This window comes from Gavia stellata, chromosome 16 (genome assembly GCF_030936135.1).
Source record: "Gavia stellata isolate bGavSte3 chromosome 16, bGavSte3.hap2, whole genome shotgun sequence".
NCBI lineage: Eukaryota > Metazoa > Chordata > Aves > Gaviiformes > Gaviidae > Gavia > Gavia stellata.
The window spans coordinates 9,074,066-9,089,857 of record NC_082609.1 but is presented as its reverse complement, the minus strand read 5'-3'; the positions used below and the strand labels follow the sequence as shown (position 1 = coordinate 9,089,857).

General features: G+C 42.4%; 2 protein-coding genes across 2 annotated transcripts; both read left to right on the top strand.

Annotated features, from left to right (window-relative positions):
• Positions 1 to 425: 425 nt before the first annotated feature.
• Positions 426 to 2,096, top strand: MED7 (mediator complex subunit 7). Its single transcript, XM_059825479.1, has 2 exons — positions 426 to 453; positions 1,075 to 2,096. The coding sequence occupies exon 2, from the start codon at positions 1,094 to 1,096 to the stop codon at positions 1,784 to 1,786; it is 693 nt and encodes a 230-aa protein (XP_059681462.1). The 5' UTR covers positions 426 to 453; positions 1,075 to 1,093; the 3' UTR covers positions 1,787 to 2,096.
• A 4,379-nt stretch (positions 2,097 to 6,475) lies between these two features.
• Positions 6,476 to 13,875, top strand: LOC104259072 (hepatitis A virus cellular receptor 1 homolog). The gene is made up of 8 exons (XM_009814366.2): positions 6,476 to 6,528; positions 8,559 to 8,903; positions 9,517 to 9,567; positions 11,463 to 11,542; positions 11,802 to 11,858; positions 12,617 to 12,731; positions 13,339 to 13,378; positions 13,776 to 13,875. Exons 1-8 carry the CDS (start codon positions 6,486 to 6,488, stop codon positions 13,867 to 13,869), a joined length of 825 nt encoding a protein of 274 aa, XP_009812668.2. The 5' UTR covers positions 6,476 to 6,485; the 3' UTR covers positions 13,870 to 13,875.
• The last annotated feature ends 1,917 nt before the right edge of the window (positions 13,876 to 15,792 follow it).

The following is a 15,792-nucleotide window of genomic DNA, read 5'->3' as shown; positions in this document are numbered from 1 at the left end:
GGGGGGCCCCCAGGCCTGCAAACGCCAGGCCGCTCGCTCTCGCCCCCACAGGCCGCTGGTCTTGCCGCCTCACGAGTGGCTTCTGGTGAGGCAGCCCCACACCAGCGGTCGGGATGCGGCCCCCCGCCCCGCCCGGGCTGCGTGCTGCCACGTCCCACGGCAGGACAGCCCCCTGAAGGGCCCAGGCCGGGGCGGAACCGCCCGGCATCCCCCACCACAACGCGCACTCCGCCCTCCTCACGCAGCAACGGCTCCGCCCGCCCCGCCCCGCTTGGCACCGCCTCCCGAGGGAGCCCCTGCGGTGAGTGGAGCAAGCTTCTGACCGGTGCTCGGGAGGGCCAATCAGAGCGTGCCGCCGGGGGGTCGTCGAGCCAATGGAGGGGAAGGTAAGCTTCCGGCTGCTGGCCGGAAGTGGGGTGCTGGCGGTTACGCTGAGGGGAGCTCGGCGGGCAGGTGAGGGCAGGCGGTCCCGCGCGGTTGCGGGCTCCGAGCGGGTCTGTCTCCTGTGCCGGGTGCGTGGTCAGTCGCCGATGGGGTCTTGTCGTAGCGCGCTCCCGGCTCTTCTCTCTTTAGCAGGGGTCTGGCGAACCCCGCGGCAGGGCTTGGGCCTTCCCAGAGCCTGGCCTGGCCCGGCCCGGCTCGGAGCCGAGCAGGGCGGCGGCGGCTGTGGCCCCCGGGCGCGAGGCCTCATCTTCTCCTGAGGGCGGTGCTTGCCCGCCGCCGGGCTGCACGGTTTCCCCTCTCGCGGGGCGTGGTGTTAGCGGGCCAGGCCTCAGCTGGGGAAGGGGTGTCCCTCCCCTCTCTTCCTGTGGCTGCTCTGTTTACAGGTGGTCTTTCATGGTTCGAGAAATTAATGCTTTATGTGCTTCTAGTGAAGTTAATCCTGCTAGAAGTATATCTTAGTGAAAAGCTAACATGGATTCATTTGGGAGTTTCCTGTATCCTACACGCTGAGATGGCTTTCTTCTGACTCATTTTCTAACAGCCAGCTCTCTTATATTGCCTTTGTTTCTATTTATATGATAAGGTTGTTGCAAAAATTGTTTAACATGTATTTCTTGGGATATTCCCTAGGTATTTTCGTCTGGCAAAAATGGGTGAACCTCAGCAAGTGAGTGCCCTTCCTCCACCTCCAATGCAATATATAAAAGAATATACTGATGAGAATATCCGTAAAGGCCTGGCTCCAAAGCCACCTCCACCTGTGAAAGACAGTTATATGATGTTTGGTAATCAGTTTCAGTGTGATGATCTGATTATTCGACCCTTGGAGAGCCAGGGTATTGAACGGTTACATCCTATGCAGTTTGATCACAAGAAGGAATTAAGAAAACTTAATATGTCTATCCTGGTCAACTTTTTGGACCTCTTGGATATCTTGATAAGGAGTCCAGGAAGTATAAAGCGAGAGGAGAAACTGGAAGACTTGAAACTGCTTTTTGTTCATGTCCATCATCTTATAAATGAGTATCGCCCTCACCAAGCTAGGGAGACACTGAGAGTCATGATGGAGGTGCAGAAACGTCAGCGCTTGGAAACAGCAGAGCGATTTCAGAAGCACTTAGAGCGAGTTGTAGAGATGATTCAGAACTGCCTGGCGTCCTTGCCTGATGATCTGCCTCATTCAGAGGGAGGACTTAGAGTGAAAGTGGAACCAATGGATACTGATGATGGCAGCAACTGTATTGGACAGAGCGAAAAACTGAGAGAGCGTTCTGGTGGCAAGAGAGATCAGGTTTTAGACAAAGATGCAGCTATGTGTAGCATTATTGATGAAATGACATGAAGAAAACACTTTGCTAGCTCACCATAGTGAGAGGCAGAATGCATTCTGAGGGCATACTTTGTATCTTATTTTGCTATTGTACAAGCAGACAAAGCATTTATTGTACACCTGTTGGAGGTTGTGAGTGACTAGGCAGATGAAAATATTTACTGTTTTGTGAGCTGTGTGTTTATTGGTAGAAACAAAAAAGTATACTTTTTGTTAAATGTATCATGTGAGGTGGTAGCCACAGATTAAAGTTAGCTTTTTCTGTTGTACTTTCATTTGTCGCTGTCAGCTTTTTTTGGGTGTGCTTCATTGTTTTAAATTGCTTTATAGGGTGGAAGCAAATAAGGGATCTGACTGAGAGGAATTGCAGTTGACAATTCCTCCATTTCAAATAAGTGCTAGTTGTTTACAGTTTCAGTGGGTCCTTTTAGGTATGCGTAATTCAATATTAAAAATAAAATTAGTGTCAAGTCTACAAAATCCATTCCTTTCTAGCTTTGTAATAATATAACTGTACTAAAGAGAACCTAAACATTCCTTTATTACAGATGTAATGTGGTGTAATTTGCTTTATAGAGACACACTGTCGGGAATCTCAACAACAAAATGAATTAAAATAAATTGGATTTTAATTTTCTTAGATGTACATCATATCCAGTTTTGAGCTTACAGAAATGCCTACTTTTTTTTTTTTAACCCATAGATCCTTAGACTAACTTATATTTCCTGTGTTGTTAATATACGTGAATTATTTTGCAGTGCAGATGCTTTGCGTTTGCCTTTTAGGTAGGCTCTGTGTCCAGCTGAGTGTTCTCAGGGAGGAGAGTCTGGTGGGATAATTAGAATCATAGAATCATTTAGGTTGGAAAAGACCTTTAAGATCATCAAGTCCAGCCGTTAAAATTAGCCTTTCTACTAACTGGGAACTACTAAGTTTGAAAGAACCTGCAAGTACTTCATCAAGTGGAAGCTGTATCAGCCATGTTTAAAGAACATTGGAGTTGGATCAGCCCCCCACAGCAAGAGGAAAAGAGTGATTTGATGGTGAAGAAGTGGCTTATTCACCCTGCCCCGCCTGTCAGGGAATTCCTACTTCTGTCTTTTTGCCATGTAACACAGTAGTATGTATGTTTTCCAAAGTATGTACAGCAGCTAGAAACCAGGTAAACTATGGGTGAGGGAACTTGCACAAACCCTGTTTTTAACTGTGATTTAACAAGCTCTGTCTCTGTTTCATTTGATAATTCTGGTGTCTTTGGAAAAGTTACTTAAATGGGCAGGCGAAAGTACTTAGTTGTTGGGTTGTGGGGATTGATCTCAGTGCAGAGAAAGACGAACTGAAGCGAGCTCATGACTCATTGGAGGACATCATCAGCTATTTTAAGTGCACATGGCATCGTAACTAACAATAAAGTAGAAACATGTTTTTTTAGAAATGTATAAATAATTGTACAAAGTTATCACTTTTGTCCTTTAGTCAACCACCACTGTTTCCTTCCTTCTCCCTGGACTAGATCTAAATGGTATTGCTCATAGGTAACTAAAACAATTCCAAGTGCGCAGAATTAATTTGGTATCTACTTCGCAAATGTTGTTTCATGTGGAAGATATGAAGAAACATTTAATGCCTCCTGGATAAGAGAGGTCATGCACTGTGGAATTACAGTTTGTCACGGATGTTTTAACTGTGCTGTTCAAAAAGAACTATCATAGATGCTCAATGGTTTTCTGTTGATTTTTGTCTAATTTTTATGCTTTTAATAAAGTCATAGGCCTGGGTACCATAGTTTCAAAATACTGTACCAGCTGGGGCCTAGCAGTGACTAACAACTGCAATGAACTTCTTGTGAAACCGTTGAGGTGAATGGGGATCATGTCATTAAAAAAATACTTCAGGCTGCTTTCACTTTCCAAAATGTTTCACGAATAATTTGTTTATTCTAGATTATTTTTTTTCTGTGTTTAATGCAAATCGTCAGAAAGCTGTGGGAAGTTTCCTGGGCTTTTTTTCAGCCAAAACATTGACTTTTTTCTCAGTTGTCAGGTCAAAGCAATGATCATTTTCCCTTCTTCTGTTACAGCTTTGCTTTTGGGAAAACAATGGACTGTAGCTGTGTTGAAGGCAGTGGGTGGCATATGCCTATTAGTCTAGGGAGACGGGCATTTTGCTTTTCATAGGATGCTGTGACTCACTGACTAGCAAATTTGATTATAAATGTTGTCTTTTTTACTTCTTGTGTGTTGATTAACATGCTCCTGATGATGACATCTTTCCTTACCTCAGCAAATCCTGGTTTTATTTTTGGATGTGGTAACATTTGAAGTATTCTACCCCTGAAATGTTAATGGATACAATATGTGTTGGATTATATATGCCTTATGAAACTTGATGAGATAAAGTTAACATCAGGTGTTAAGCAGCATTTTGTTGGATGTTTTCTTAATTAAAAGAAAAACAAACCCAGCCCTTCTGTTACGCTATCTGAACAAGCACAGGGATAACAGAAGTACAGTGACTTGAAAAGTTCCAAAAGTTTCTTGATACAGAGAAGCCAAGTGTATAACCAGTAGACAAAAGGGGAAAGTTTGTAGCTCTGATCATCTATGGGGAAAAGAAGAAAAGCCATTTAATGGTATGGCTTTAAAATAGTGCAATGCTTTAAACTGATTTCAATATTTAATGTTTTGGTTTGGTTTTATTTTCACAAAGTATGATCTGGCTATATGCCCTGAGTCAAGAAAAAATGTGCAGCTACTTTAAGGGCTGCATGAAAAAGATTATGTTGGCACCTTTTCGACAGAAATGGTGATCATTTCTTGCACAACCAAAAAAATAGGAATTTGGAAAACAGGCATGTAGAAACTTAGAAATTATGTAAAGGCATTCCATATGGTCTGTGTTTGAGATGAAATCCAAAGCAAGTGGGTTAACTATTGCCCTCTAGCTCTCGCATTACTCTTACAGAACGGCTTTCCTGGGGATACAGCCAGCAGACGGCACTCAAGCTACTGTAGACTATCATATGAACGAAACCACCTGGGTGAAGTGAGTAGAATGGGCTCAGGCAGAGCTCTGGGATAAGTTTCCTTATTTTCTCATCCTATTTACTTATTTCAGAGCTCAGACATGGCCCATGCAGAGGAGGAATCCATGAGGACCCATGCACACTGCACGTTATTGCAGGTAACTAGCAGAAGGGGCGTATCCTGGTCTGTGGGTGGGTGTTTTGTCGCACGCTGAACCACCAAGAGGAGTTCATCAGCTGGTGCTGTGCACCATCATGGCACGGCTGTGGTGAATGCGCTCACCTGCCTTCTGCCAGAGCCAAGTTGCCCTGCCTTTTCCGTCTGTGCAGAGCAGATTCAGGATCCTGCTGTTACTGATCAGAATTGTTCCTGTAGCAGCTCTCTGCAGCTTCCTGTTTCCCCAGAAACAAGAGGAACTAAGAGGAAGCATTTTCTTACGAGTCCTGCTTCCAGCCACTACAAGCAAAAATCCCCCCTTTATCCCTCTTTCCCTCGGTTCTCTCCTACAAGTATATTGCTATTGTTTGTCTGTTTCTCAGCTACTTTAATCCCTTGTTTTTCCTCCTTTTCACTTATAGAAACTGTCAGACACCTCTGTTGGTTCTGATTCTAGCCTAATGTATGTTTTTGGGTATGTTTTTGGAAGCCTTTCTGCTGTTTCAGTTATTGGTAAAAAATAACTCCCTACAACTTAATTTTGTCTGTATGAAACAGTGTAAGCTAGATTAGTTACTTCAGCAAAAAACATTTGTTGGCCCTAGATCAAATACGCTTGATCACAGCTGCAGTTCTAGTCCAAACAATACAAAAAGACAAGATGTCCTCAAGATGAGTTAGGTAATCCAGGGACAGGGAGAGTGGCCAATGAATACCATTTCTCAAAAGCTGTATTTCAGCAACATTTTGTCAAAAGAAGCCTTGAGCCTGGGATGACACGGTTTCCGCACCACTTCTCAAGTGACCTCCATATTCTGTGTGTGTTATTTTATATTGCAAAAGCCTAGATCCATACAGAATTTTTAAGAGTCAGATGATGAAAGGCTGCAACTCTGTTAGGCTACAACTGTGTACCATCAAGGCAGCTTTCCAATACTACCAAATTATAGCCTACAAAGAAAATAGCATTTGCCTAAAGATGCTCTGAGCTGCTTCCAAGTGTTAGAACCAGAAACTTAGAATTAAATGCTTGAGTAATTCTTCCTAGGAATCTGTTATTTTGCCAAGTCCTTTCTGTTTACTACAGTCTGTTACATATCCTGTGTAACCTCTCGTCCAAATTCTGTCTACTATGGCAAAAAAAAGGTGTGTATAGGGCAATGGATTACTGATAGTTGTGTCAGCTCGGTGGTGCTGACAACGGTTTCATCTGCTGTAATCAAGCGGATCTGGAAAAAATGAGAAGTAGATTTCTGAAGTGCTGCTAAGTATTCTAGCCTTCTAGTCAAACCACAGCCAGCAAGAGTTCAGCTGCATACACTACCGGCAGCAGCACTTGGCTGTGCTGCTTGAGACGAACAGTCTAACCACAGGAAAGGCAATCCAGACTAGGCTAAAGGGCATGCTCCGCTGGGTCTGGGGATGGTGTGCTAAGAAGTAAAACCAGAAGTTTATGAAGAAGATAAGTTTTCTTGAATGTAGGTGCCCGAAGGGTGAACAGGAGTCTTGTTCCTTGTCTTCAGCCACAATGTCATCTTACTTCTGCTGGATTCTTTTGATCCTGTTTACAGGTAACAAAGTGGTCCTAAACGAATAGGTGGAGGTGGATGGAGGGAACATGCATCAGTGTTTCTGAGGGTTGCAAAGAGAGAGATTTTGTTACAAGAGGAAGAGTGGCCACATGGCACAGAAACTGCAGGTTTGTGTTAGGAATAGAACTTTATCCCAGTGGCTCAATAGTCTTCTGATGGCTTTATCTCCTTTTTAAAACGAAATCATGTTGAGGGTATGAGGGTTTTAAAGATGTTGCTTCTTGGGCTGTCTGCTAGTCTTATTAGTGAATGATCTTCAGGTTTTTTTTAGATAATAATGATCTGATATGAGCAGAGACCTTTAAATCATTTCAGAAAAGATGTAAAACAAGGATATTTCACTTCATCAGGCTTTGTGAAGGTGAATGCTTAGGAAGACAGGGAAAAGGTCGACTGTGGCTTCTGGTGTTTTTTAGCCAATACGAAATTTTATTGGGACAAATTGATAATTTCTCCCTTTTTTTATTTTGAGAAAGCAGTCCTCCCAGGAAAATATTGTTAAAGGCAACAGCACTGAAAACAACAGGTTGCAGAGTGGTACTGGTATAGGCAGATAAACATTAAAAATTTGGTGGCAGAATATGTTCAGTAGAAAGAAAAGGGATATTACAGATATTATTTCCTCTAGTTCTTTTTATACAGCCTTTTATGATGAGATTCATTTAGAGCTTGCTTTTTTTTGTATTTAAAAAAACACGTTATTTTCAGAGATTAGTTTCTAGTATGCTATTGTGGCAAAGTCTCTGAATGCAGACTTATTTTTAACTATAATAGCTTAGGTTAGGAAAATGACTAAGCTGAGCTGGGGAGAACAGCTTTTTTAACAAGGGACAACTGCAATCAAGCCATGCAGTGCTTGGGATCCACCGGTGCATGTTGGCGGACCTGCCTCGGGGAGCTCCCTTCCTAATTATAGACTGGGCTAGTCTTTTAATAGAGATAATTTGTTGCCTGTACTTGCTGCGGAGAATTCTATCCCTGAAACGTTAATACAGATAGATTGAAATATTTACACAGGTGATCCCATGTTACTGAATTTGATAAGAAATGTGTAGTGGTAGGTATATGGCAAACAGTTTTCTCTGAAGTACAAACAGATAGAATGTGCACCTCAGGAGCCCCACTGCGTAACCTGTTAGAAGAAGGTGGTTACAGGATGGCTGTGACTGGATCACCAGAGCAGAAATGGTTTTGGCTGGCACTTAACACAGCTTTTATTAAAACCCTCCTAAAGGGAATATTGACTGGAGTGGTCTAAATACAGCAAAAGGAACTATCTCACTGTGATGAATGGGCTACTGGCTGCTAGGTCTCACTGTTTCGACTTGAATAGCATGACAGCCTTCTGGAAACATGAAAAATGATTTTTAATGGGAACCAAACAAGTTAGAAACTGTGTAAGAATGAGGGAAGAAAATAAGGTAGTGAAAAAAGAGGGTATAACATTTCTCAGAAAAGCTCTGAAAAATCTCTTCTGGTAGGAATAGGCAAAATCTGTCATGAGGCAAGAAAAAAGGAAATGCGTTCAGCAGTGATTGTTCTGATGAAACCTGCCGTTTAGTGGCTTTTCATTGAAAGGGAGGAGGAGTTTCCCACAATGGTCTGAATGAAAGTCAATGTCTTACTGTTCCCCCACGTGTGGCTTGGATTAAATCTGAACTAAGGAAAAAAATGAAGAGCTAACAGACTGGACATGGCTAAAAAGAAGCCACTGAGTTGTGCAGATCCAAACTCTGCTCTCTCTTCACCTCTTTGCCTACCTGCAGAGGCTGCAGACAGTGTGTTTCTTCTGTCTCTGGCTAGAGACACATTCTGAACACATCACTGGCCCAATCATTATCCCTCACTGCATCAGTCCTGCTGGGATTCGCATCTATTCGTGGAAAACCCAATCCAGCAATGCCTGGTGGCATTTGTGAGATGGGAGGTATTGGGTCATGTAAGATGTGTGAGAAGCTTCCACTTGCGTACACTGTGCTCAACAACTACGTTTGTCTTTTTTCCCACAGGCCCCACAGTATCGGGATCACTTGTGAAAGGAAGGGTGGGTGAGAATATCACTGTGCCCTGCTCTTACAGTGTTAAGAGGACACAAGACATCACATCAATGTGCTGGGGTCGTGGCAGCTGCCCTGTTTCAAAATGTTATCAGACCATTATCTGGACAGATGGATGGAAGGTGACAGAGCAGTACAACAGCAGGTATATATTGAAAGGGAACCTGCTGATGGGCGACGTGTCCCTCACGATCGTGAACGCCGAGGAAGCAGACAGTGGGATATACTGCTGCCGCGTGGAGATCTCAGGGTGGTTCAATGATCAGACAAGTAATCACAAGGTTGTGATAGAGAAAGGTGAGTGCAGAAGTGCTCTCTCGTGTCATACTATTGTGACAAATCTGCTGTTGAGTCTGGATTTCAAAGATTGTGGTGGAAATTATTTCTATAATCATCCATAGGCTGATCTTTAGGACTTTGCAGATCTGCTGTTAGTGCTGTTTAAATTAAGCTGTCTTTGGCATTGCTGTAATCCCAGCGCAGTCACTGCAACTGAAAAAAGGACATGGTGCTTTGTTTCATGGTACACAGCACCACTGAGCTTTCTTAGAAGCACTATTTGAAGAATTTAAGAGAAAGGGCAGCATAGGGTACTTAATTCATCTGAAGCCCTATCCTTATACCCTTTTCATGGAAAACAGTGCTTCATTTTCCCTACTTGATTTCAGAGTAAAGCCCAGGGACAGAAAATTAGCATAGACAATTTATTTTATCAACTCCTCCTTTGATTTTTAGTTTTTCTTTTTTTTTTTGGAAAAAACCTAGTAATATATGGAACAAGTGGCTGACAGATGTACTTGTGTAGCTGGTGCTAGCAAATGTTTATTATAGAAACACTTTTTCACTACATAAATGCACACTAAGGTTAATTATAATGTATGATCGTTTTGGTTTTTTTTTTTAACATCAGCTAGGATCTCTACTGCAAGTCCTCACACTTACACCTCTGAACAGACCTCAGGTAACTTTTATCCAAGTATTAATCTCAATAGCATGTATAAGCTATATTGCAAATGGGGATTTTAGGAGGGAAAACAAAATGATAGGTGATGGAAATATCTTAGTTAAAATTTACTAAACGTTACCATAGAACCAGAGATCAGAATTTGGATTTAAATTCTGCCTGATACCATACAGAGAGTCCAACAGAAGGAACATGTATACGTGGGAGGAAGTTTGCTTCCAGGTGTTATGCTCAAATAGATGTTCTATTGGTGCTGCAAGCATTGTTTGTCTTGTGGCTGTTCTTTTGGTATGTTATTTTCTTTGTGGTATAAAATCTCACCTCGCCTTCTGGAAATGCGTCCCATTAACAGTAAACCACAAACTTTTAGGAGTTGGGTGTGTCCACTATTTAATCAATTTATTTGTTGCTTTATGACATACAGCTCTTTCATTGGGATAGCTCAAAAGTGCATCTAATTTAGGATCCTATCTCAGTAACAGTCAACAGCAGATGATTAAGGAGGATCGTCGAAACAGGACAGTAATTTTGTGATACAGTGCCAAAGTATTCTTCTACCCTGGTAAAATGTGTGTCTCCAGAGGCTGCCCACATCCTCTGTAGCCTATGCATATTGAATAAGGCGAGGCCCCTCATTGTGGTAGAAGAGACCGAGAACATCTATTTCTCACTTGGTTTCTCCATTCCACTGACAAGTTTATAGACTTCTATCATATACCCACTCAGCTGCATCTTTTTCAGTCTGAAAAAGACAACTTTAATTTCCAGGACACAAGAGAGAGCTCATAGTGTAATGGTAGCTTATTCTCTGGATTTTGAAAGAAAATTCAGGGATGCCATTTGTGTTTCTCCCTCCATCTCAGATGTTTCCAGCTAAGAAACTCTAAAATGTTACAACAGTTGCATTTCCTTTTTGGAAGAAGAAGTGAAAACTTTCTCAGACTGTTTCTGTTCTAGTTGCAAAAAACATGGCTTCCAATCTTAGAACTCACGGGTTTTCTTAACCCTGTGACATCTTCCTTAGTTGCTGGTGGAACAGTTTTTTATGTTTTCAGAATACAAGTTAATATGTGCATGTTCACACAGAGGGAGACTGGAAAAGGCAGGTGGCCATGTGCCTCTGATGTAGGAATACTCCAGCATCTCCAGTGGAAGAGAACAGTGAAGCAGATGATCCTGTTCTCTTCAAAATAAAGCTTCTGGCATAAGGGTAACAATTTAAAACATCAAAGGAATCAGCTGAGGTGGTCATAATGTGAACAGGAGATTTTGTTTTCAGGTGGGTTGTATGTCATCTGACAACACATGGAGAAACTGAGACAGATGATATGGAAGACATAAGTTTGTAGCTCTGAATTTTAAATATTGCGAACAACTTTGCTCTGGGAAATTACCTCAAAATATGCTGCAGGTCCTTATGCAAACATATCACACTTTGGTCAGTCTGTTTACTGTATAGCTGTCTGGGACTTTAAAAGTATCACTCGCTTTCTCTAACTGTGCACCACTTGCTCTTTCAAGGCCCTGAGCTAACCTTAATCAGTTTTCATCAGATAACCCCTTTGCTTTAGGCATCCACTGCCTCTTCTTGGCTCCAGAAACAGATGCCTACCTTGGTAACTCCTTCCTTCTAGGCCCTGTGTTGAGATAACAGCAAGAGCTAAGTGTTTCCTGGCAGGAATTCAAAGCTCTGAAAAGGACAGCAGAGCCTCCAATATTCAGAGTTTTGTGCTGTCCTCTGAAGGCACCAACCTTTTTATGGTATGCAGAGCCGAGACTGCTGATAGACAGATACTCAAGTTCGGTGGTCCCAAATCAGCAGTACAAATTCCTGTCTGTCAAGGCAGAATGGTTCTCTGTGCAAGTGATGTGTTTGTCTTGCCTTTGCTCAGCTCATGGGAGCACCAGCGAATCATCCTTTACCATCACAAGAGCGTGGCCGTTGGTTTCTGCTTCGGAAGCTCCTCAGACTGTAAGCGTCTCTTTTGTGCTATAGCATACCTAGACACAGTGGATAGACAGAGAGGTTATTGGGTCATCCCTACAGTTCACTTGTACTGCTTTAGTTTGATTGCAAAAGAATATTTTTTTTTGTAGCCTGCACGTTTAGTGCTTATGGAAGAATGCTTATGTGCTCATTATTAAAGAGGGGGGAAAAAACTGCTTTGTATGCATAAAGTACTTCCTACTAATGCAGGAAGAGCTTTAGCAACATCTATATTGCCTTTCAGGCCTCTGGTCCCTGCTCAGGCACCTCAGACTGCTCGGATGTAAACTCAAACCTGCAGGTATGGCAGGGGAAGAGTTGAAATTGGACCACCTGACAGCATAGCAATGGACCTGCATTCCCTGGGCAATGGGGTTCAAACAGGCAGCTCTGTGTCTGTCCTGCCGAGTCCTCCAGCACATATTGCAGGGTGACAGGCAGTAACATTGCCCAAATTTTATCAGGAAGACAAGGCAGCCAAGCTAGCCTTTGGGAAGGTCTGCTGGGACTGGACCTACTGCAAGGCAGTGTGTGCTGTGGGCGTTCATACTGCTGCATGTGTAGATTGTAAATCAGGGACCAAACTGTGCTTCAGTGTCTTTCCAGGCCTGAGTTCCTAAGGAGAGGTTAGATATCTAACATCTGGCTTCAGAAAGAAGTTTTGCCTAAATAAAGACCAATGCAAGGAGAAGGCGTATTTACTTACCCATATAAAGCCTTGAATAACTACTGAATAAGCTGACAGAAAGGTGGGAGGGTGTGACACCAGGAGATATTTTAATCATAAAAAATAAAATATTCACCAAATAGTGTTATGACATATGGGATTTGTCATAACTTCAGGTCCTTTGACAATCTCAAAAAATAGTGCGTTTAACAGCATGGTTCACACAACTGTTGCAGTGATTCTGCTAGAAACTAGTCCTGTACCTCAAATTAGGCTCTTGCTCTCAAGTGTACTTTTACTGCAGGGCTGCAAAACACACAAATGGCCTTTGGGTACTGTATGGGCTTCTTGCTCTCAGTGCCACTAATGCTTATTTGTTTTGTGTTTGACAGAATGCATCTGTATCGCTTCCCAAGCAGCAGTATTCAGAAAATGGGCTATACATTGGGGTTGGTTTATGTGCGGTACTTCTAGCCATCCTTATTTTGGCTCTGTTCCTCACTAGACGTAAGTACTTTTCACAGGTGGTTATTCAGGGATTGGGTAGGTATGTCTAATCATGGCTGTGGCAGATTGCACGTGTCTTCTGCTTCAGGGAAGTGAGCTAAGGTCTCTGGATGGCGTCACTCTGTGCCCTGTGCTGCGGTTGCTTGCTCAGTCTCCCCCTTAGCCTCTGGGGCACAGAACAGCAAGGTGCCAATGTGGTCTCAGACTCCTTAGCAACCAGTTGACCCACGGTCTGGTGAGGCGTTGCGTGATACAAGCCCACCTCCCCTGCCCCACTCATTTGTTCCTACCCATTCCTCAGTTGTCATGTTGTCCCAGTCTTTCCCAGTGGGAGGGGCACTGGTTTCATATAACTAGGTGCAATATTTTTTTTTTTATGTGCCAGGCTTTTTCCATAAAGGCTTTTGGTCAAATCAAGCCATCTGAATTAGATCACATGGAAATAATGGGGATTTCCTATACTGAAAATATCTGCTTAATGTTCCCTTATTTAGTTTCTTACACTTGGCTTTTTTTTTTTTTAACCTGCTACTTTACTTGCTTCTGATGATTTAAAGAAAATTATTTGTTTCTTTTTTTCTTTATTTTCATTCTGGATGGTCTTTAGAATATTTATACAATACGAAGAAGACGGGTGACTTTGCAAAGTAAGTATTCTGTTTCTGCTTTAGCTAATACAACAAACTACGTTGCAGAAAGAAAATGTTGTCATATGCTGACCACTCCACCGCATACTTTGACTTTCTTTTTTAATCTCAAGTTAATAGGAAACATTGCAAAAAGAAATTAATAAATCCTGCTATTTATCATTAGTTAGTAAGCAAAAATGAGTATAACTGTCAGTTCATTGCATTAGGGAGTATGCAACTTTCAAGCGTGAGTTGTCTCATAAGTGGAAAAATGATTCATTATCAGTCATGTTTAAATAAGTATTTTTGCATATTTTACATTTTTCCAGTGAGCTGGTTGATTTAGCTATCTGATCTTCCATGTTTCTATTGTCTGTTTTTTGTTTAACAGCATGGTTTTTACTTTTCTGTGCAGTTTTGTTGCATATTGGAGACCAGAACGTGCAGGGAACCATAGTGCTCTGGAAGATGAGATCCACACAGAGGAAAACATTTATATAATACACTAAGGACTGTATGCGTGCTTGCCTTCGTCATCGTTGGGACATTAAATGGTTCACAAAATGTTAGCTGCTCCCTCTGCTCAGCAGCTAAATGTGACCGGACTACTGAAGCATTATTCACATCATTCTAATAAAACAAATAAAAGCTACACTTCTAATTAAAAACTTTATCAGCCTGTTCCAGAAACAGAAACCCTACTGACTTGAATGGAAATTTCCAGAATCCACTTATCAAACCCTAAAGAAAGTTACCATTATATTTATTATCTGCTTCAAATTCTCTCTTCCTTTTTGGAAAAAAGAGGAAGTGCCAGAATGGCTACTCCATCGCAAAAGGAAAACCGCAGACGTTTTTTAAAAGTTTGTCTTCACTGAGTATTTTATCTGCTAGCTACCAAAGAGTCCATGCCATCAGAGGGCAGAAGCAATCTCATAGCTGCCGTGATAAAGATGACACATGGAAAAACTTGGTAGTATTAGTATTTCAATATACATTTAGTTGAATTTTCACTGAGGTCAGGTATACCCAGTCCTGGTTAACAGTTTGATAATGCAATGTACTAATTCCTGTCCACCCACAGTTAAATCTGGAGGAGTTATTGATGCTCACCCCCTCATGGCATGTCCTCAGAGCCTACAAGATCGGTACTTCCATGTGCAGAATATTCACAGCTTGTTTTTAGAGAGCTATGACTAAGTGCATTTTCCTCTGCAAAATACATCACCAAAAAATACATCTCTGTAGCTTTTTTCTTGGGCACACCTATGCCCTGAGAAGTCCTCAGGGTGGAAAGTCTCATTTCCAAGCCTCTAAAACAACTGAACAGAAAAAAACGACTTTGTAAAGTTAATTAAATCCTTACTTTTCTAGCTTGTGGAGAAATCATGGACATTGCACAAAATATTGGCTGAAAGTTTGCCCTGCCCTTACACCCCTCTAGATACCAAATAACTCTAATATCTTATGCTGGATTTGTCTGATGGCTTTTAGCTCATAAATGGGGAGTATCTGTGCCTAGCACCTTTCCTCCATTGCTCCACAGTTAGACATGGCTCTTGGCTTTTAACCTCTGCAATGCTAAACTTTGGTTTACTTAAATAAATGGAGGCAGCCCCATGAGTATGAATCAACTCTTTATGCATTGTTGAGCGATAGACACAACACACCCAAATCAGCTTCAAGTGGAAGAATAAATTTCCCTGATCATTTTTAAGAACGCATTTTTAAACAGAGGCTGGGGACTTCCTGAAAGAGCAGAAAAGTGGTACAGGCAGGAGAGAGACCAACTTTTACCAAATATTGGTCAGTACAAGTTTTGCCCCGAAGCTCAACCCAAGCAGCAATGTGGAATACCTAAATCACACGTTACTGCCATGGGGAAGACTCACAGGCTTACCGCAAACCTTCTGTCATTGAGTTCATCATTTTCAAGGGAGTCCTGCAAAGAACAAAGCTGTAATATCCAATGAGGCGTAAAGGAGCAATAATAAAATCAGTAGTTATTTATGTTAGCAGCTGAGACACTCGGGGCCACGGTCTGGTTGTGCTTTAAGGGGAGCTGGGGTCAGTGGAGCAGTTACCCATCCTTCCCCCAGCTGGTAGAGGTGGGAGGGCTTGAGCAGGCTGGGAGGGGAGCGTTTTCCCCCAGGAGTCCTGGAGAGCCTGGCTACAGTGGGATATTGCAGGTGAGTGTGCTTGCAAAGATGCACAAAGGAGGGAAAGTCTTATCCTGTTGAGGAAGGAAGAAAGGTAAAGCGAGTTGGGATAGGTGACCCTTCTGTGCTTTGTATTTTCACTCGTGCTGTGTGTTGTCTTCGGGCTGTCCGTTGCAGCGAGCCTAAGAGGTTGAAAATGTGGCAGTGAATTTGTGGTTGATTAAAGAGCTCAGTGCGGGAGCGCAGGTATTAGGTGATTACTGATCCTTAGGC